This window comes from Mus caroli, chromosome 1, assembly GCF_900094665.2.
Source record: "Mus caroli chromosome 1, CAROLI_EIJ_v1.1, whole genome shotgun sequence".
In the NCBI taxonomy this organism is placed as follows: Eukaryota; Metazoa; Chordata; class Mammalia; order Rodentia; family Muridae; genus Mus; species Mus caroli.
The window spans coordinates 182,145,639-182,167,951 of record NC_034570.1 but is presented as its reverse complement, the minus strand read 5'-3'; the positions used below and the strand labels follow the sequence as shown (position 1 = coordinate 182,167,951).

Here is a 22,313-nt window from a genome sequence, read left to right as displayed (position 1 = left end):
AAGAGAAAACTGTCATTGGACTCCTTTGACTTTTTATATATCTCAAAGTGATGTGTTTCTCTCCATCCACCCACGTCTTTGTTCATTAAGCACCTAGATAACACGTCTCTTACCTGCTTACCCTGCCCACCACAGCCCAACCTCTACTTGCTGTAATTTTTATAAAGTACAATCTTAATGTTGCCCCTTCCCTACTTTCAATTCACCATGGGTCACCTGCCCCACTCCTGCAAGTGAAATCAACAACATCCTTTAATGAGATTCCTGAAGCCTATGGTTTGTCAACTCTCTCCCAGTGTCATCTCCCACCATGGCCCTTCCATGTGCCCCTGTCACACAGAGTGACTCAGAGTTTTCCCCTGTGAGTCACACCTGTCCCTGTGGATCACACCTGTCTCTCTCACACAGGCTGACCTCTGTCGGAATCCCGTTTTTACCCTGCTCCGTGTAACTCATTTTCAATTGTTTGGCTTCTTCTTGTGTATCATTTTATATAGGAAGCATTCCCATTTGAATCCTGAAACAGATGTCCCTTCTGATATATTCCAAATGATGGTTTGTTTACTCATCATTTCCAGTAGCCTGCAGCCCCTTGAAGAGAAAACCCCAAGGGCCTTAAACACCAATCGGTTCAAAGAAGGAACTTCAACCTTTGTTGGATGGATGAATGGATGGAGAAATGAGCCCGCCCCAAGGAGAAATCCTGGTTAAATGTGTCTGTCCAGTGACTAAGACAACCCCAAGTACAATACCAGGAGTACATCAAAACCAGGCAGCTCATACCTAGGATGGCCACCACCTCGTCATCCTGGATCACCTCCAGGGAGCCTGAGACCACGAAGCAGAGGCTGTCCACACTCTCTCCAGCATGGTAGATGAGGTCCCCTGGGGCACAGTGCACTGTCTGGAACTCCATGGCCAAGGCCCGCAGGCAGCCATCGCTGGCCAATCGGAAGGCAGGGTGTTCTTTGAACACTTTGCGGTTCAGGTGCACGCAAATGTCGGCTCGCATGTCCTTGGGGCAGATCTGCAGGACCTGGCCAGACAAGGAAGAGACAATGTGAGGTCCATTCCACAGCCTCCTTCCCTCCGCACCCCAGGCATGGGCCCGCACCCACGAGGCCAGACTGCACTCTTATGCCTCAGTTTCCTGGGCAAGCCAAGCAGTGTCTGGATTCTAGAACATTCTGCGGAATGCTCAGGATGCAGAGCTGGAAGTCAGGGCTAGGAGGGAATCGGGCATGGGAAAGGTCTCTAAGGAGATGCCATTTCAGCTGACAGCTTTAGAGTATGTCAGAGTGAACCTTGTGGGAGTAGAACATTCTAGGAGGATAAGCATACACAAAGGCTCTGTGGCAGTAGTCCACCCAGGTCAGAGGAGGCCTAGGCGACATCATACAGAGAAAACACCAAGCATGTGAGAAGTTTCCAAGTCACAGACTGTGACCAGTGGCACAGATCAGGGAGGCAATGTCAGCTGAGAACCCAGAGTGGGATTAGAGGCTTTGACTCTGGGTGGCAACACAAGAGTCAAAGGGAAGGGTGAGGAGGGGTGCTTGGCCTGGACTGGTCCAGTGCAGTCAGCAAGAAGTGGTCATGTTCAGGTTAATTCTACAAACAAGCAAATCAAATACACACACACACACACACACACATATACACATAGACATATACATACATATAGAAATATGTATGTGTATATATAAATGTAAATATACATGGTGTACAGCATGATATTTTGACATGCATACAATAATTAACATACATGAACAAAGTAATCAGTCTATCCATTTCATTTATTTGTCAATTCTTTATGCTGAGAATATTCTAAACATTCTCCCCTGATCATTTGGAAATACACAGTTATTACGAGTACAAAATTACAGCTAGGAGAAACCGCCTGGCATTCTATAACATAATGGGGTCACATTAGACTAGAGATTGTGTTCTGATTACATAGCTGGCATGACTTGCCGAAAAAGTGAATATGGGGTGGCATTTAAAGAGATGTATTTACACGAGATCTGCCAAAGACAAGCCTGTGAAAACTCCAGTATAGGTGGGAGAGGTGCTCCTGAGACCCACCATTAACCACGGAACTACTGGCACTTGATGGTTGCTGGGGAAGGATACTCACTCTTCTTTGGGAATGTCCTATTAGTAGGTAGCCATGCCTTAGTGAATGGACTCACCACACATCTATACAAGGTCATTAACTAGTTAGACGACTCAGTGGAATTATGGAGGAAGAGGAGGAGGAAGAGGAGGAGGAGGAAAAAAGAAGACAATGACACCAGACATGAAGTTGATAGAGACAGGCTGGTGGGTCCCTGAACAGTTAGAGGGAGGTAGTTGGGTATATCAAATAAAAAACATTATACACATGTGAGATATATATATAAAGTCACATTTTCCTGAGTGCTGACTGTCTGCCAGGAGTGGCTCAGCAAGTTACCCATTCAGGTAATATCTTTTTGTCAAGCGTCCACTGAGCACCAGGTAGCATCCTAGGTTCTACTGATGTGGTAGTTAAAGAACAGCTAGACAAAAAGTGCCTGCCCTCATCGAACTTATGACTAGTATGAAGAGGCAAGTAACAGGCAAAATAAATAAAACATAGCAGCAATTGCAGAGGACAATAAGGGAGACAGAGAGAACAGAGAACGGAGAGAACAGAGAACAAGAGGCGCTTGGTGTGCGTTTGCTAACTTGGTCCTCACAGAAACTCTAGGATGTGCTTTTAATTATATCAGCTCAGATGAGAAAGCTGAGACACAGGGAAGCCCAATGTTCCCCAGCCAGAAAACAGTATATTTTGGCTTCCACACTAGGTAGCTTGGCATCAAAGCCCAGTTATAGACTAAGCAATCCCAATGCCAGGCTGTGCCTTGCTGGGCTGTGCATTGCTTGTCTGTGACTCGCTGGGCTGTGTATCATTTGTCCGTGCCTCACAGGGTCAAGGTTGAGGCTCTGAGCTCAGTCCTGCTCTCAGCGCATGCCGACTGTGCGCTTGGCTCCTAATGCCAAGTCTTCCATTTTGTGTGTGGAATTTTGTGAGGTTTCCCATGATGCTTGTGTTAAAAGCCCTGGTACTTGTGGGTCCTTATTTAATGTCATCACAGAGCTTTCATGGTCCAGGATGTCATAGCTAGCTCAAAGGTCACAAAGGACACGTGGTCTTAAAGGTCATCTTACTTCAATGTGTTCCAAATGTGGAAACTGGGGCAAGAGAGACACATGATGTGCTCAAAGTAGCTGGCGAGTTACTGAGAGAAGAGGGAAGCGGGGGCTCCAGTGCTGCTTCTCTCCCCAGCAGCCACTGCATCCTTCCTCAGGCTGGGCTCTGCCATGAGATGCCACAGTCTTGTCTCTGGACCAGGAACTGAAATAGGTCCCAAAGCCCTTCAGGGAGGTAAGCAGTGACTAGGGAGGAATGTAAGCTGACAATGCAGTGTCCCAGGCAGTTTCCTACCCAGCCCTGCAGGGATGGGGACAGGGAAGGGATTTTCCCAGACAGCAGGATCTACAGAGTCATTCTAGTGCCTGGGAAAAAGGAGCTTCAGGGCAAAGATCAAAGTTCTTTCTGCTCCATCAGCTGCCAGGCACGCACAGTACCAGCAGGCATTGTTGTCAGTGCTGAGCAGGGAGAACAGGCATAGGTGGGGCAGGGAGCTGGCAAAGTTGGGAGCCAAGCAGTGCCAATCCCTGCCCTGCCCATGCAGGAAGTGTGAGCCTCCTCCTTCCTCCTTCCAGTGTATGCTTTACATCTAGAAGAGGCAGAGCCTGCAAGATGGCTCAGTGGTGTTAGAGCCACACCACTAAGCTTGAGGACCTAAATTCCATCCCTGGGATCCACATAATAGGAAAGAATAGTCTCCAGCAAGACATACCATGGCATAGTACACACACACACACACACACACATGCATGTACACACACATGCATATACACATGCATGCATTCACATGCATACACACACATGCACATGTACAGGCACAGATGCACACATATGCATACTCTTTCACACATGCTTATGCATATACACACATCTACACACATGTATGCTACACATGCACACACTTTCACACATGCATGCACACACATGCACACATGCATGCACACACATGCATGCACACACATGCACACACATGATTCACACAGAGATGCACATACTTGCACACATATGCATGCCCATTCACACATATATATACACACATGCATACACATGCATGCACACATATCTATACACATACATGCACACATATGCACACACTTTCACACATGCATGCACACACATGCACACACACATGATGCACACACACACATGATGCACACACTTGCACACACATGCATGCACACATATCCACATACATATATACGTGCATGCACATATATCTACACACATGCATGCATACACGTGCACACACATGTACACACATAGATGCACACACTTGCACACACACTCATTCACACGCACATGCATGCACATGTACACAGTAAAATGTAGTTAAAAAAATTAAAGGAAGGAGGATGATAGGAAAAGAACAGGTTTTGGAACCAGATGAAAACCAGGTCCAGATTCCAGAGTTACCCTAGACCTGGGGGAGAGGAAGGAGCTGGGCCTCTGGCCTTCCTCCTCACTTACCAGAGTTTCTAGACACACCCTCCCCTGGGGGAAGTGAAGGCCACTCTAGTACAGTGCAAACTAACAGTGGTTCTTCCTGCTTTTCCCCAACAAGCTTTTGCCATGTAGCTCAGGCTGGCCTCAGACTCACAGATGCCCAAGTCTGTGATCACTGCTCTGCACTACCACACCTGGAACATGTTTGTTCTCAGTGCACACTCAAGGCAGGAAGGCTGGTGGCTGACCTCACAACCAGATCAATCTGGATTTCAATGTGTCCACAGATACTTTTGCCACAGTGCTACCATTTTCCTAATTCTATGGTGAAAGAAGCCATATGCCTCAGGTAGAGAGATGGGGTTTGGCAATGAGGGAAGTGGAGTCGGAGAGACTGGGAACAAAGAAACCAAGCTGAGGACGAGGCTTAGATCATAGGAAACACATGAAGCAGGAGCTGGGGATGTGTCTCTGAGTGTATCTAGCATGCATAAGGGGCGTGGTGGTGTTGACCTGTAACCCCAGAACAAGGGAGGCACAGGAAAACCAGAGTTCAAGATCAGCTACATAGAGACCCCCAGGCTAACCTGGGCTACATGATGTGACTCCCAGACTAACCTGGGCTATATAATGTGTCTTAGAGGGAGTGGGGGGTACAAAGATAAGCCATAAATGAGCCCTCTGTGTCTTTTCTCTGTTCCTTCTGACATGAATCTGGAGTAACACAAGTGTTAGAGAACAACAGTACTCATGAGGGTCTGCTACACACTGAGCAATAGTCACCAACTGATAACTAAGGTGCAGAGTTGTGCCACTATTGCCTGGACTTGTCTGAAGCACACACAATCTTACCAGGTAATTACTGAGCCTGTCCATCACCCCCAGTGCTCATGGCCCAGGGATGGTGGTCAGGAGTCTAGTTTTAATGACAACACCATAGGATTCTTATCAGAACCGAAAGGAGGAAAAGACAGGTGAGCAGTGATCTTAGGAGATGCCATACATTTACAAAAAATGTAAAACCCACTATATGGGGAAGACCAAACATAACCAAGGTAAGTCATATTTAATGCAGTATTTCTTTAAGAAAGTCAAGGTTCATTTTTTTCAAGGCCATGCTGAACAAAAAGTATCAACGTTTGAAAAGAGGCAAGGTTGGCAAGCAGGGGGCCTGCTGGGAGCCTGGGGCAGAAGGAACAGCCTCCTGTTCAGGGCTTTTATCTCATCATTGCCCAAGACAGTGGGACATCTGTTCCCCTAGCCCCAGGAAATACACCATGCCTTTGATTTCTTAAATGATGGCTCTTAACTTCTAGTCCTTAGGTAAAGACAACAGAGAAGCCACCTGAACCCCTGGAAGAAGGACCTAAGACTCCCAGATGCCTCTGGAGAGTTCTGAGCCCGGCCCACTGGGGAAAGCTAGGGGGCAGGTGGTACCACGGAGTCTCCCATTCTTACCTTCTCTGTGTCGATGCCTCGGGACATGGACCAGGTGGACACAATGTAGTCCATGACCCGCTCGCTCAGCCCTTTGGGAACCTGGTAGAGCTTCAGGAAATCCCGGACACTGTTGAGCATCTCGTGGTACCTGTTGGTGTTGGCATACATCTGCTGGAAAATGGTTGTCACGTTCCCAAAGATGGTGGCATACAGAAGAGCTGGAGACAAAGAGAAGAACGACGTGTGAGTGCTCCACGAAGGCTTCATCAGCCAAACTACAGAGTGTGCAGCTCCCTCAGAGAAGGCTTGCAGCTGGAGCTGCGTTCCCTGGTAGAGTGTCCAGTCCTCAGGAGAGCCTCACATCTCAAGCTGAAGAGTTTGTAACAGCAGACAATTAGGACCAATGGAGGGAGTGTTAGGCGGGTCCAGAATGAGACCTGGTGCAGCTAGCACCTCAGACACATGTAGCAAGAAAGAAACTTGTCACAGAAAATCTGAGCCTGAGGTTACCAGCCAAGAGTGTGTCCATACCCCATGCCTGAGGCCACCAGCCAAGTGTGAGTCCATGTGCCTACAAGAGTGCAAATTCAAGCTATGAGCAGCAATCTACCAAGCTCTGTTGTGTGCCAAGCGCCATGCTATCTAGGGCAATTGAATGGTAAGTAAGACCCAGCCTGGTCCGTATAGAACCACACAGTAAGGAGGAGTTGATCAGGATGTCACCACAGATACCTATGATAGTGAGTCTGCAGAGGGCCTAAAAGGATAACAGTGGTAAGATGAAGTAAACCTTGTTGTCCCCAAGTCAATTTTGGTCATGGTGCTCTATCTTAGGGATTCTATTGGTAAGAATAGAATACACATTGGTACATGCATCAGAAATGTAAAACTCACTATTCTTAAAACATATTTTTGCCGGGTGTGGTGGTGTACAACTTTAATCCCAGCACTTGGGAGGCAGAGACAGGTGGATTTCTGAGTTCGAGGCCAGCCTGGTCTACAAAGTGAGTTCCAGGTCACCCAGGGCTACACAGAGAAACCCTGTCTCAAAAGATAAACATTGCTAGGGGTAGTCCATGCCTTTAATCCCAGCACTTGGTGGATGGATCTCCATGAGTTCTAAGACAACCTGGTTTACATAGCAAGTTCCAGGCCTGCCAGGGCTTCAGAGCAGACCTTGTCTCAGCATAATAATAGTAATGTTTAAAGTAGCTGCACGTTTTACATTCCTATAGTACGTGAGGGTTCCGGTGCACTGTATCCATACCATACCCTCTGCTCCTTTATCATGCTCTATTATAACCTGCCTTTCATGTCACCATCTGTGACCATGAGTTTGAACTGTCAACTTGACCCAACCTAGAATCACTTGGGGAGAGGTCTCACTGGGAGACTGTCTGAGGTTATCTTAATTAAATCAACTACGTGTGGAGTTCCAGTTCAGTGAGGGCAGCACTATGTAGTGAGAATTCTGAAATTTTGGTTTCCTAAAAATATAACACAGAAATATTATAAGAATATGTTTTTGGTTTAATCCCATGTGTGGGGCCATGGGTCTGCTTTGCAGCCGCTAACTGTGATTTACCTTGTGGTCTAGCAGAGGCATGCTTTTGCCAGAAGCAGAGAATTTCTATGGTTGTGCGAAGTTTAGAATTCTGGGATCTTTTCAGAGTATATAAATACTCTGATGGGTGGGCGGTTATTGGTTGAGGGGGATTGGTTGAAGTTTGTTAGCCATCATGCTCAAAGAAGAAATGTGAAGGAAGAAATTAGACTTCAGGGTCTTTATCTCTTTTTCTTCCCTCTATCCTTTCTGTCTTATCTAGTGATGGGGGTAAAACTAGGTGGCTAAAGGGTGGGAAAAAGAACCCACAACTCAGAAAAGTCCAGCTATTGCATAGGCAGGAAACCCTAAACTGTAGATAAGTGGAGACATTAACATGAGCACAAGCCAGTGAGCATGCTTGCATGCATTCATTTCTCCTTGCTCTTGACTGTGGATATTACACAGCTATGTGTTTGAAGTTCCTGCCTTGACTTCTCTACAATGATGGGCTGCAGTCTGGAACTGTGACCTGAAATGAACCCATTTCTCTTCTAGGTTGCCTTTATCAAGTATTTTGTCATGGCAACAGAAATAAAGCCACACCATCACACTAGTGAGCATGAACCAAGATCTCAATGTGGATTTTACTTATTTTCCCACAAATGCTAATAGAATTGAGCATTCTCCCAAGTGCTTGGTGGCCACTTGTATGTCTTCTCTAGACAAATGACCATTCAAGTATTTTCCAGTTTTTATTTGTATTACTTTGTCTTTTTGGTCAAGTTACAAGAGTCCTTTTTACATACTGAATTCAAGTTTCTTAGTAGGCATGTGTTCTGTGAATAATTTCCTACTTGAACTTTTCCTTTCTTTTTTCCCACATGCGTGGGTACAGAGATCTAATATCTTCAACATTCTACAAATGTAAAAAGTATTTTATTGTGTGTGTGTGGGGGGGTGACACATGCCATGTGCATGTGGAAGCCAAAAGATAACTTCAGGTGTCAGTTCTCTCAATCTAAAATGCCCACCCAGGGATTTGAACTTAGGTGTTTATGCTTGGCAGTAAGAGCCTTTACCTACAGAGCAACCTTGCCAGGGTTTATTTCTTTCATTTATTTATTTATTTATTTATTTATTTATTTATTTATTTATTTATTTATTTATTGACAAGGTCTCTCACTGATCCTATAGCTCAGTGATTTGGCTAGACCGACTAGAGGCCGAGCCCTACGAAGCCCCCTGTCTTTGCCTCTCAGGCACTAAGACAGTAGACACCATCACACTAAGTAGATGCCAGGGAGCCTAGCGCAGGGCCTCATGTTTATGTGATAAACACTTCACGTGTTCCATTTTCACTTTCTTTACAGTATCATTTTTGTAGGAAGAAGGTTTCAGCTTTGACATATTTTGTCTATTTTTCTTTTGTATTCTTTTTCTTCTTGTTTCTTATATTCAGAACAGTCAGTCTGCGTATACATTGTTACGTACATAAGTATTATGTATTCTTTCCCTTAAAAAGGAGCAAACACTATATTTGGAGATAAGTAGATATTGGGTCACGGGGTCACAGGCCACTATGAAGACGGGAAGTTCCAGCCATAGTCGGCTTACTTTCCCCCTACTTGTTACACTTTCTATAGCTTGAAGATGGGCAACTGCCACAGAGAACATGCATCCATTGTTCCGTGTTACATTCATGTAGCCAGTGCCCTGTTCAGAATACAGAACCATTCCGTCACTAGGGTGCTCCCTCATGCAACCCCTGTCTAGCCACACTCCTTCCCTGACAACCGTGCCCCCTCTTCTTTACTATGACTGTCATTTTAAGATGTAGCATCAATGGAGTCTGAGTGTGGGACCTGCTGGGCACGGCATTTCCCTCGGCAGATGCTGGGAAGGTGCACCTGTGCTGCTGCACGTGGTGATAGTACCTTCCTTTAGCTGGTGGATTCTCTTCCTCTACACAGATAACACCACAATGGCTCCCTTCAGTCCAAGGCTTAGGAGACAAACTTAGGACAGGAAAGCATGGGAGGGAAATGCAAGGAGCCTATGGTCAGAAAAGGACTAAAGATACAAACCCGCCTGGCTGTAAACAAGCATGGGATAAGTGGGAACTGGGAAGGTCCCAGGGGCTGATGTCCATGGGAACAGTGCACCCAACACTCTGTTCTCTGGATGCGCCTTTCTTTTGAAGGTGCGATGCCTCCTCTCACTCCTTTAGAGGAAGCTAGGGACACCTGTGCTGAAGTTTCCTCATCTCTGCTTGCCTTTTCTGCCTCTTTTATTTGTGTGCATGCTTGTCTGTCATTCATATCAGAAACACATGGAGACCCTTAGGTGCCACACATTATTAGAGCAGGGCCCAGAACAAGAATTCAGAGTTTTATGTGACTGGGTGGGAGCTCTGCTGATCACCTGGTTGCGGTCAGTGTTGGAGCACCTACAACTTTTGGTTAAGGTACCTGAACTGCTCTATGGCATTCTGTGTATTTTAGTGCCTTGTTTTTTTTCCAGAATGTGTTGTCAAAGTGTGGGGACATAAAGGCTATTTTATGCCCCTGCCCCAGACTGCTTGGACTTGTGTGACCTGTGGCCTCTTCTGGAACTCAAGAGCTCAGAGGAAGGATCTGTTCACTTGCTAAGGCACACTTTTAGGATCCACCCCTTTATCCCTCTTCCTCCTCCTCCTCCTCCTCTTCCTTTTCCTCCTCTTTTCCACCTCCCCTCCCCCATCTCTCCCAGCTTTGGCTACCCTACTAGTCCAGGATCCCAGCACCATAAGAAAACAGCCAAAAAGATTATAGCTGTATATTTTCTTTCATTTCTTTTCTTTCCCAGAGAAAGACTGCTGTTACATGATTTTCTCACATAATGAAACCTCCATCCTTCTCATCTGGAGAAAATCACTTCTGAATATAGAAGGGCTAAAGAGTATGAACAGAAATGAGGATGGGAGGGAGTGCGGCCTGGGAGCCACAGTCCGTCCTTAACTAACACACTTGTTCTGCAGAACAGCAATTCCTCTGAACTAGCTACTTTTCTCTCACTGATCAAACACCATGACTAAGACAACTTACAGAAGGATGGGTTTATCTGGGCTGATGGTTCCAGAGAGATGATAGTCCACCACCATGATGATGGGAGGTATGACAGCAGGCAGGCATGGTGGCTGGAACAACCAAGGAAGGCTTATGTCTTGAGCCACAAGCATGAAGCAGAGATAGCTTTGAACTCTCAAAGTCTACCTCCAGTGACATTTATCCTCTAACCAGGCCTCACCTCCTGAATGAATCTCCAAAACAGTGCCACCAACTGTGGACTGAGTGTTCAAAAGTTTGAGCCTACATGGGTAATTACCATTCAAACCACCACACTTAATTCTGTTAATGCTGTTTTCTGTCTTTACTATTTGTCTTAGTTAAGGCTTTACTGCTGTGAACAGACACCATGACCAAGGCAGCTCTTACAAGGACACCTTTTAATTGGGGGCTGGTTTATAGGTTCAGAGTTTCAGTCCATTATCATCAAGGTGGGAACATGGAAGTATCTAGGCAGGCACAGTGCAGGAGCTGCTGAGAGCTCTTCATCTGAAGGCTCTAGCAGAATACTGACTTACAGGTAGCTATGGTGAAGGTCTTAGGCTCCCACCTATAGTTATACATTTGCTTCAACAAGGCCATACCTACTCTACCAAGGCCATACCTACTCCAGCAAGGCCATACCTATTCCAATAGGGTCACACCTTTAAATCCTGCCACTCCCTGGGTCGGGGATATACAAACCATCACACTATTGATATTGCTTCTGTTCATTCTAGTGTGACAGTTATGGACAATGGGTAGAAACATGTTCCTATCTTTAACTCTCAGTGTCTGGACAGAAATGAGTGGCAACCATGAGAAGAGAGGGAGCTGCTGCTCACTGCTTGCCAGCAGGTCCACCCCATGGAGAGGAGTCACCCAGAACACAGACTCTGCCTTAAAGTTTAAAAAGTTCTGTTCTGAGTCCCAGGCCCACTGCTAACCTAGGGCAACCACCTGCCCTCTCAAAGTGTCTTCATATACTGTAGAGTTCCTGTTTGGTTTAAAGTCAAGCTTTTGAGGGAAGGTCTCACTAATGGCTCAGAGTGGCCTGAAATCCACTATATTATGCTATCCTAGAACTTACAATAGATAGCCCTGCCTTAGTCTCTCAAGTGCTACAATGACTAGTGAATATCACACAATTGGCTCAGTTATAATTTTAATAAATAGGTTAATGTTGTAAGTGCCTATAGCAGGACCCAGGACCCATGCAACACTGAGCCATACTTAGCAGCAGGATTGCCACAGTCTACACAGTCTGTAGACCTGGCAATGATCCTTCAGAAATGATCCTTCAGAAATGTAATCATCCAATATTTTAGTGCAACAAACTACACTGACTATTCAGGAGTGTTGTATCCAGTCCTAGGAGGAAATACATTACAGAGGATGTCCTGGGCTCTGAGGTGAAGCCAGCCTTTGTAGGGTCTCCTGTGATTTACATGTAAAATGTTTCCCATAGATTCATATGTTTGAACACTTCTGTTTGGGAAGGTGGTGGAGCCTCAAGGAGCTGGAGCCTTGCTGGAGAAACTGGGTCAGCATGTACCCTGAGATTTCATGGCCAGCTCCACCTGCTGTTGTTGTCTCTCTGGCTTCCTACTGCAGGCACAGCATGTGCACTGTGACTAGCTGCCTCAAGCTCCTGCTGTCATTATGTCCCCACTGCGATGGACTGTAGCCCGTCAAACTGTAAGCCAGAGTAAATACTTCCTCCCTGAAGTTGCTTCTTATCACGTGTTTTGTCATTGCATCCCGAAAGGGAACTGGTGCAGTTGTACTGACTCACATCAACAAGTCAACAGAGTGAGCACCAGAGCGAAGCTGGTGACTTGCTCCATAGTCAACCTTAGCATTCTTTTCTACATCATCCAATGTTTATAGCTGCACCTCAGTTGCTCCCTGCCCCCTGGGTCTTGGCTATAATCAATCTCCCTTCCAGTACTATGCTAGTCTGTACTTTTCTTCATATACGCTTTCTGATTTGCAGAGATTACAGTTGAGTTATTTTAGAGGGTTCTTCCTCTGCATTTAGCAGTCACTTAATAAATGCTGTAGATGAACGGCTAAAGGGCTGTCTCTAAGAGGTTAGTTTGTGTGTGTTCACACAGACCAGCAAGACCATCTTACCTTGGTCTATGGGAGGAATGCAGATTCTTTTTCTCCCACTCCAGAGCTAATGGGTCTCTGGATCGAGGCTCAGGACTGTGTTTCCATAGACTCCTCAGGCAGCTCTGAGCATGCTAAGTTTGAGAAGCTCTGCCTGCGCACATGAGACTGCTGTTTCACTGGTGGACTGAGTGCTATGCACTATGCCAGTGATTGATTGACACAGGAAGGTTACTCGGCCACAGTCAGAGTTCAGAAAGCCTCAGCTAATATCACTCCACAGAATTAGAGCCACACAGCCAAGGGTCGAGACAGAACCCCACAGCAGGCAACACCCCCATGAGCTGGACACTGGGTGGACTTGACTATACTCACTCTGTATTTCCTGCCAGGTCTGGCCTCATGCACCTCTACCTGCCCAGACACTGCCCAGCTCAGAAAGTGGTTCTCAAGATGGAGACTATAAAATATACCTACTTCCCTCTTTATACCAAGAAACTCCCAAAAACTCATTTAATACCATGCTAAATATAGTACAAATGCCTAAATCACCTCAGACTCCATGCACTAGGGAATGCCATTTAGCAAGCACAGTTCTTACCAAGAGATAGAAGGTCATTTCCAGCCACTTCTAGTCTATTGAATGAAATAACAGTGCCCACAGCATTATAAGCTATTAACAATACACTGAACCACTTTGCTGACCAGCATTTTAATAGCCCTGCAGATAAAAGAACAATTTCCACAGGCAAACACTCCTGTGAAGGACCTAAGATGGTCAGACACTGGTCGTAAGGGTCTCCCAGTGATTCACTTCTTTGGCTTGGCTTGCTGAGTCACAGGTGGACCCCTGGTTAAAAGGCACATGCTGAAAGCTAGCTTGTTGCCTGCAAGGTTTACAAGTTCCACATCCTGGCTCATTCTGTGATGAGAGCTGAGGTTGTTCCCACACTAATTAACAAAGCTGCCTGGAAGAACACTTAATTTTTAAGCTGTTTAAACACACAGGACCTCAGGCCTACTTTCCAATGGCAGCCATACCTAAAGCTCTCAAAACCCCGGACTTTCCCTCCCACATCTCAAAACAAAGAAAAGTGGAAGACTTCTCAGAAGACACAGTTCTCTCCCTGACCACCTGGACATCACAGTGACTGTGCGATGGCAGTTAGCGAAATGCCTCTCCCACTCACAGCATGAGGGAGAGATTAAACCACATTGACAACTGATGGCTCTGCTCTTGGTCCCTCAAGTATGTTGTGATTTTCTGCACTGACCAGCATTGATCAGGTTTCAAAGTGTCACTTATTTGCTACATGACAGAGTAGTTCATGGTGCTTCTTTTCACAGAATCACCACATAATAATCACCCAGACTGAGGATCACTTAGGCTGCTGACCTCACACGATGCCTGATCTCTGTAAACTTTCCACCCTACAGAACTCCTCTCTCTGCCTGAGCCAGCAGTTCTAACTCTGTTGTTGAAATTCTGTGAGGCAGGAGACTGCCTCCTTTGGACACAGAGGACCACATAGTGATCCAGAGAGTATAAGAAGAAATGATACCACCAGCTACAATTACAGTGTTTACATAGCTGCTGCTGCATATAAGCCTTTGTTCTGGGCACTTGTGTAGTCATGCAAGATGCTATCTTTATTGTATTGATACTGAGTGAAAAGAGACCAAGTGATTCAACAAAGCCATAGAGACAGCAACAAACAGATGTGGACTCACACCTGAGCCAGCCACAAACAGACGAGGATTCACACCTGAGCCTGCGAGAAACAGGTGAGAACTCACACCAGAGCCAACAAGAAAAAGATGAGGACTCACACCTGAGCCAGCCAGAAACAGGTCTGAGACAGCAAGGAACAGAGGATTCAAACCTGAACAAGTAGCTTGTAAAATACTCACAGCACAGCACCAAACACGCCTCTATCCACTAGACATACATACCGGAGGGGGGGGGCACAGATACTGTCCTGGTGTTTCATATGCACGTATACACTAACACATACATTAGTGAGGTTCTTATGTCCAGTGAGGTGGGATCTACCATTAGTCTTATTGCTAGAGACAGATGAGCCCATGTTTGTTAGAACAGCAACAGAAAATGGATATAGAGCACACAGATAAAAGCATGCCATCCAGTTTTTCATCCAAGTGACAGTCAACAAGAAGGGACTTGGGAGCCATGGGTTTTATGAGTCCCTGGAGTAGTCTGAGCCTCACTTTGGTTTACCTGCACTCTCTAGCTGAGCACTGGCCATAGTTCTTCAAGCACCGTTTGAGGGAAGTGAACCTAACTGTCCACATGGGAGAGTCAAGGGCTTGGGCACCTGTGGACCAACCAGTGTAGGAGGGAACCCTGATAAAATACTCACAACATACTCAAAGGTGAACCACAACATCCCTTTTAGACAGCATCGGAAAGCAAGATGGACTATTCAAGAACAGAAGGAAAAAGAGAAAAGAGAGAGCTAGAGATGGGAGGCTGGAAGTTCATCTTCATTTCACGCCCTACAAATGGCGCCTCTCCAGCCTATCTATGGGAGCCATGACCTCACAGTTCCTGGAAGGACAATCCTTCCACTTCTCTTTCAATCCTTGGATTTCAACTCCACTCCAAGAAGATCTTCTGAGCTAATGAGCCTCCTGCAGCTGATGGTGTCTTCGTTAGGGTTTCATTGTTGGGAAGAGACACCATGACTATGACGATTCTTAAAAAGGAAGGCATTTCATTGGGGCTGGTTTACAGTTCAGAGGTTCAGTCCATTATCCTCATGGTGGAGAGCATGGCAGCATGCAGGCAGACATGATGCTCGAGAGGGAGCTGAGAGTTCCACATTGTATCAGCTGACAGTAGGAAGAGAGTAAGACTCTGGGCCTGGTTTAAGCATCTGAGACTTCAACGCCCATCCCCACTTGCTTCAACAAGCCACTCCTATTCCCACCAGGCCACACCTTATAATATAATAGTGCCACTCCCTATGGGCCTATGCAGGCCACTGTCATTCAAACTACCACAGAGAGGAAAGGTAAAAGTTCTCTAAGGACAGACTTGTCTGGGCTGAGACAGTGCTACTCACATGCAACCCTGACTTCTGGTGTGAAGAAGAAATGATAGAGCCAAGCATGAAGAGAGGGCTCTGAGGGTGGGCAAGCCTGACCGTAAGCTGTTCCACTGGGGCTGGGACAAACGTGCCCTGGAGTTGGCAGGAGTGAGCACAGAAGTGCTAACGCTTTAGTCAGTGAGTGTGAGTGTGTGTGTGGGGGGGTACCTTTACCCGAGCTATGTACCGTGGCCAGCACATAGTGCCTGACTCGGACTAAGTGGCTACATCAGAACACAATAGACTGGCTGGCTTAGACAAGTGTCATGTATTTCTCACAGCTCCGGAAGCTTGGGGCCCCAAGGTCAGAATGTGACTAAGTACTCTGATCTTCACATAGCAGAGCGCGGAGTCATTTCTCTGTCTCTTCCCATAAGGGCATCAATCTCTTCAAAAGAGTTCTACTGCCATGGCCTATGGTGATTATAAAAGTGAGACCATCTTCTAACTAATGTCTTAATAATGCACTTCTGCCTCTCTAAGACAGTATGTCCACACAGATGACTCCTCCCCTGTCAGTCATTAGGATACTCTGCAGCCTTTTGTTAAGCAGGTGGTAGGAGGGTGCTAAGAGATCAACCCTGTGGTGACCAGGGATAGCAGGTTACCTCTAGCTTTTCCTTTACTCATCAGCTCCACAAATGGTGAAGAGCTGCTCCTACCAGGCAAAGATTAGCCTTCAGCTCCTGCATCCCATTACGTCTGGTCCTGAGAGAATAAAGGACAGTGTGCAGCCAAGGTGCTGTGAAGGGGTGCCGGCCCTATACTAGAGATGATAGATGTTGGCAGGACACCCATCCCACTCAGAGAGGTTACTGAAAGGTAAGTGGGCATTTGGATGACGGGGGGAGGGGGGGAAGAGCACTGGTTCAGAGCCTGGTGACACAGGATACACTGAGGTAAGATGAGAACTGAGGGCAGAAAGCTGGTAGGGTGGGTATGAAGCCTAATGTAGTTATCAGGAGCTGCTTACAATCCTCTGACAGGTTCTGAGGACCCACGGACCTTTCTGGAGCCTTATTAGAATACTGAGCATATGGACGTCAGCCGAGGCTGAAAACTTTGCACATGCTCAGTAACTAACAAAGCATGGCTGAGAGGTTACATCGTTTCAAGTTCTTCCTCATCTCTCCGACACTCCCCGGCAAGATGGCAGACCATGGTGAGAAGGCGGGGCATCTGTGGACAGATTACACAGAAGGGAGTCCAGGCCCCTGGCCCATTCCCCAGCTGAGTTCTCAGCCTACAACCATGAACCAACCAACTTGTCCCAGCAGGTCTCAGAGAGAGAGAAGGAGTGTGGCTCTGTATCCTGGTGTGCTCGTTTTAGGAATCTGTCAGTCTTGTCTAAATCAGATCAACAAGCTACCCAGGAGCAAGACTCGCAGACAGTGCTGGGGCCAAGTGCACTTGGAGGGGCTGTGACTCACCTGCCACTTGTCTGACTTCAGCTACAGAAGGCAAAGGACAATGTCAGGCAGCATCTCTGTGTTAATCGCCCGAGTGCATGCCGTAGGCAGGATGTGCACGATGTGTGCCTCTCCTTTCCTCTGTTCTGAGCACGCTGCTCAGACACAAACCTGTCTGTTGAGACTAATAAAAACTGGAGTTTGCTCTTCATCGGTAACAGCCTTTGCCATTTCAACATTACATTTTAACAAAAGTGGCGGTCTGAGGCAGATACTTGTAAAATTCAGGTTTTGTGTCTGGCTGGCAGGCAAGCTGCAAGCTGCTTCACTTGAAGCAGTAGGTTATGGGAAGGTTCTACACACACCCTCCAAGTTCTTGGCACCTACCCCTGGCCCATAACTTTACCAGGAGGCTGCTTATAGATGTCACATAACAAAGATAAAAACAACAAGTGTAAAAGATGGGTCGCGCTAACTTGTACACATTAGAGGATAAAGCAAAAACAAAACAAAACAAAACAAAACAAAACAAAAGGCAAAGAAGACACAAAGTCCAGGCAGAGTCAAGGACTGGCATGGGTCTTGAAAGACCCCAGAAGTTATTCCTTTTGAAGAGACCCTGGAGAGAAGACAGAGAGCCACCTCCAGCTCAGGGTTTCACCTAAGAACATTTAAGAAGCATTTCTCTTTCACTCATGAAGTTGGTGGTGGAAGCATGCCACAGCCACTCCAAGCACACGGAGACTAGTCACAATATTCAGCAAGTTACATTTCCAATGGATAGCCTATGAAAAACAGCTTTGTACTATGTGACTTTGTGTGCAGAGCCCAGTGAGCAATTACCTGTCCTCTCTGTCCAGGCCGTGTGGGCACAGAGCCCGGGTGCTTAGGCCTGCCGAGTTGGCACATGGCCAGTCACATCCCGGTGGGAAACATGCCGATCCTCAGAGCACCCATATCTCAAGCCTGAACTGAATATAAATCACCTGTAACAATGTTACAAGAGCAATACCCTTTTACAATTCAGTTGTAAACCCTTTAAGGCTTCATCCTCTCCCTAGATTGTAATTTTATCATACAATAAACATTAGAAGGTTTTCATGGAGCCAGTCTAAGAAGAGGTAATATCAAGGATGAGGCAACTTCTGCACTAAAGGAGCTCTTCGTATACAGTTAAAAAGTGGTTATTTAAAGTCCATGTTTGTACATTACAGCTCATATGTAAGCATCACACTACTGCGGTCCCTGAAATAGGCAGAGGAAGGTCCATTCCAACTCTCTCAAAGAGGACCCAGGGGTGAGCACACCCTTAGGCTTGCAGCACAGTGTAGGTCTAGAGCACAGTGGAAATTAAAGAACAGGCAGGTTAGGACCAGAAAGATCAGGGTCACAAACTAAGAGCTCCCTCACACCATCACCCTGGCTTGTTATTTTGGTTAAAATAGATCTTTGGTCTCCAGTTTTCTCATCTGTTGAATGGAGGTGAGCCACACATGCCTCTAGGAGGAAGAACTGTGAAGGCTGTGAAGGTGGGAAGGACTCACTTCACGGTAGCTGTACTTAGTCGAGTTCATTATTGAGCGCCATTTACATACACAACAAACAGACAATATAGATACCAAGACTTGCAGTGTGATCCAAGGGCAAGCAAGCAAAGGCCTTAACCCGGTGGGGGAAAAAAAGCAACAAACTGGGCATCATTAAAGACGGCCGCCTCCGTGTTGCCATAGTAACGAGGAGATGTGACACACTTAAACACAAGCTTCCATTGCTGGAAGCATCTCTTGCTATTCTCCCTCTCCAAAGTAACTATGAACTCCGGGTAAGTAATGCCTTGTTTCCCATCTGAACATAGACAGACCATGCAGAGGGACAGGTGGGCTAGGAACAGAGCCAGGCTCCACTCCTGTGGGACCCACTGAGCGGTAAGCTCTCAGCAAGAGCATGCTTGCTAGGACTTGACTTTTGGTGTCTCTCCAAATTGCATGTTGAAACTTAATCCCTTGTGCAGAAGAATTAAGATGTGAGCCTTTCAGGGGGTAATTAGGTCCCAAGGACTCTGTCCTTGTGACTGGAAGCAGTGCCCTTAATAAGAGCTTGAGAAAATCCACGTCTTTTGCCTTTCTGGCATGTAAGAACACCGCAGCAAGACGTCCCACCGTCTAGAACTGTGAGAAATTACCCAGACCAGGGAATTGTATTACAGCAGCTAAAATGGATTAAGGAAGTACTTTACTGAAGTCAGCTCTAAGAACCAGAATGGCCTTCTTTAAGGGGGCCATTCCTCTACATCAGAGACATAAGGATAGCAACAGCTGATCCTCAAAATCATGTCCACTAAAACTCATCGAATCAGGCCCTTTCCTGTGAATAGCCACCAGCAGGAACCACTCCTCCAGACCAGAGCAATGGCCAAGGTGAAGGTTAGGTGCTCGACAGGTTGTAGGTGCAAGAAAGGAGGCCCAAGTGGAACTACTTGCAGCTTATGGTACTAAGTATGTTGTGAAGGGCATTCAAGGTCATTTGAGACTTGGCCCCCAAGAGACTCCTTGAGGACAGTAGGCTGCCACACAGAGCCTTCCTTCCAGTGTCCAGATTCAGAACACCTCTCATTAAAGCAAGGGACCTCATTTCTCACTTAGCAGAGTGCCAGCCCTGCCTCTCACAGGCCAACAGAGGCTGTGATCCAGTTAAACAGGAGGGCACTGTCCTCAGTGTGCTTCCCCCAGGGAAAGCAAGCACTGGTGGGCACAGCTCACTTCCTGGGTGATTTGAGGCCCCCTGGTTCTCTACATAGCCACCCAGATGGTTGACTTTTTATACAGCCACTTATGTTGTCCTTGTCCAGTTTCTTCTCATCAAACAGCCAAAATGACCATTTAAACAGAATTAGCAAGGCTCCCTACAATCCCTACCATGACCCTGAGGCCTCTAATCTGTCTGTTCTTACCCTTCAATCTTGTTCTCCCATCCAGCATCCTGTCTCCTGAAGGTGCTCTTGTGTGGGGGCTGCTGGCTGCATAGGAAGACCCTCCCCATAAAGAGCCATATCTCTTTTCTCTTGGCTCAGATGCAGCTTTTCAAAGGGCTTGTAACATCCAGGCCACACCGGACACCTGCTTCTGACATTTCCAATTTCTTTTACCAAACTCGATGACCTCCTCCTTCTACTTAACAAATGCATATGCATTCTCCATTTAGTATCACACATAGTCAGTCCTTCCTTAGAGTATGGCAAGGATGGCCCTGAACTCTTCAGAAACAGTGAATGTAATCATTTATAGCATGTAGTATTTCCTGAGTCCCCAGGTCCCTAAGTCAAGCATGTTTGCTACAATCACTAAGCATCTCTGGTGCCCAGACCAGTGCTTGGCACAGCAGGGGTTTTCAACATTGTTAAACGAGTTATGGCTTAGAAAGAGCACTGGTTACTCTTCCAGAGGACCAGGGTTCAAGTGCCAGTATCCACATGGCAGCTCACAGCCATCTGTAACTCCAGTTTTAAGAGACCTGACACCATCTATTGACCTCCATGTGCACCAGTTACATACCTGATATATAGACAGACATACAGGCAAAATATCTCTGATCATAAATTTAAAATAAATAAATGTGTTGTGGGCTAGGGAAATTCCTCAGTGGTTAAAGGATTTGCCACACAAGCATGAAAATCAGAGTTCAAATCCCCAGGGCCCACAAAAAAGCTAGCGATGGTAGTACATGACCGCAAGCCCAGAACCTACAGAAGAGACAGAGGCAGAGACAGGGGAACCCCCAGAAACTCATGGCCAGGTATCCTGTTCTACATAGTGTGAAACAAGAGACCTTGCTAAAACCAAGATAGAAGGCAAGATCCTTATACCTAAGGTTGTCTTCTGACCTTCACATATATGCTGTGGTGCATCATGTACATGTATACACATATATGTGTACACACACACATACACACAGAGAGAGAGAGAGAGAGAGAGAGAGAGAGAGAGACAGAGACAGAGACAGAGACAGAGACAGAGACAGAGACAGAGACAGAGATTTTAAAAAATTAACCATCCAACAGTTTCTTCTTATGGAACTTTCCCTTAAAGAGCCCAGACTCTAGAGTGTGGCCTATTGGCATGAGACACTCTCACCCTCTGAGTATATCTCTGTCCACAGCTTGCTTAATTCTCTGCCTCATTCAAATATCAACACCCATGAAAACCTTCCCTTGACCATGAGCAGGATTTCTCAAGAATTCCTTTCTCAGGGGAGCTAGGAAACCATTGTGCTTCCCTGAGGGGGATGGCTGGGGAAAAATTCTTAAGGGAATGCTTCCTCCCAAGGTCAGAGCTCAGTACCTGACCAGCAAGCTGTGGTTAGGAATGAACTCCTCCATGACAGAGCACCCCTGGAAAGCAGAGTTCGCCTACTCATCGGGTGATATACACCAGATATTCTGGGTTGAACAGGAGAAGGGAGAGGAAGAGATCAGCTGCAGAATAAATAAAACAAACAATAAAAAGGTCACATCTGGCACCGAAGAGCTGGAGGCAGGAGGATGAAGAGTTCAAGGTCATCCTCAGCTGCAGTCAGTGAACAAAAGCAATGAAAATGTCTAATGGTCACCAGGAATGGTCTGCAAAGCCACATGGCCGGTCCAACGTGACTGAGGTATGTAGCCCATTGTCAGTCCATAGACCCTATTTGTTACTCCCTCTCTTCATCTCTTTGGGAAACAGTCCTAGCATATTTAATTCATGCTGTTTCCCTCCACTGGTCCCCTCAGGAGGTTTGAAAGTATTTCAGAAATGTAAAATAAATAAATAATAAATAATCATAGTGATAATAAAACAATAATTCTGCCTACTGGAACCAGAGCTAGGATTTCGGGCCAGGGAAGCCCATAAAGCTTCAATCGAAGAGTAACCTCTGGAAACTGAGCCTGGCTTTGGAGTGCTCAGACATGGGCTCTTTAGAAGATGCTAAAAGGCTTTGTAAATGCCTACTAAT

At 46.3% G+C, this 22,313-nt stretch overlaps 1 protein-coding gene across 4 annotated transcripts in view; it reads right to left on the bottom strand.

Annotated features, from left to right (window-relative positions):
- Nucleotides 1-22,313, bottom strand: part of Kcnh1 (potassium voltage-gated channel subfamily H member 1) — a 308,441-nt gene that overhangs the window by 83,260 nt on the left and 202,868 nt on the right. For all 4 annotated transcript variants that reach the window (XR_003837613.1, XM_021160418.1, XM_021160427.1 and 1 more), the window contains exons 8-9: nucleotides 6,080-6,279; nucleotides 784-1,036 (exon numbers count right to left, since the gene is read on the bottom strand). Coding sequence is in view for 3 of the 4 variants with exons in the window: in XM_021160418.1 (XP_021016077.1) it covers nucleotides 784-1,036; nucleotides 6,080-6,279 (453 nt within the window). In the remaining variant the exon portion in view is untranslated. The remainder of the gene's footprint in view (nucleotides 1-783; nucleotides 1,037-6,079; nucleotides 6,280-22,313) is intronic.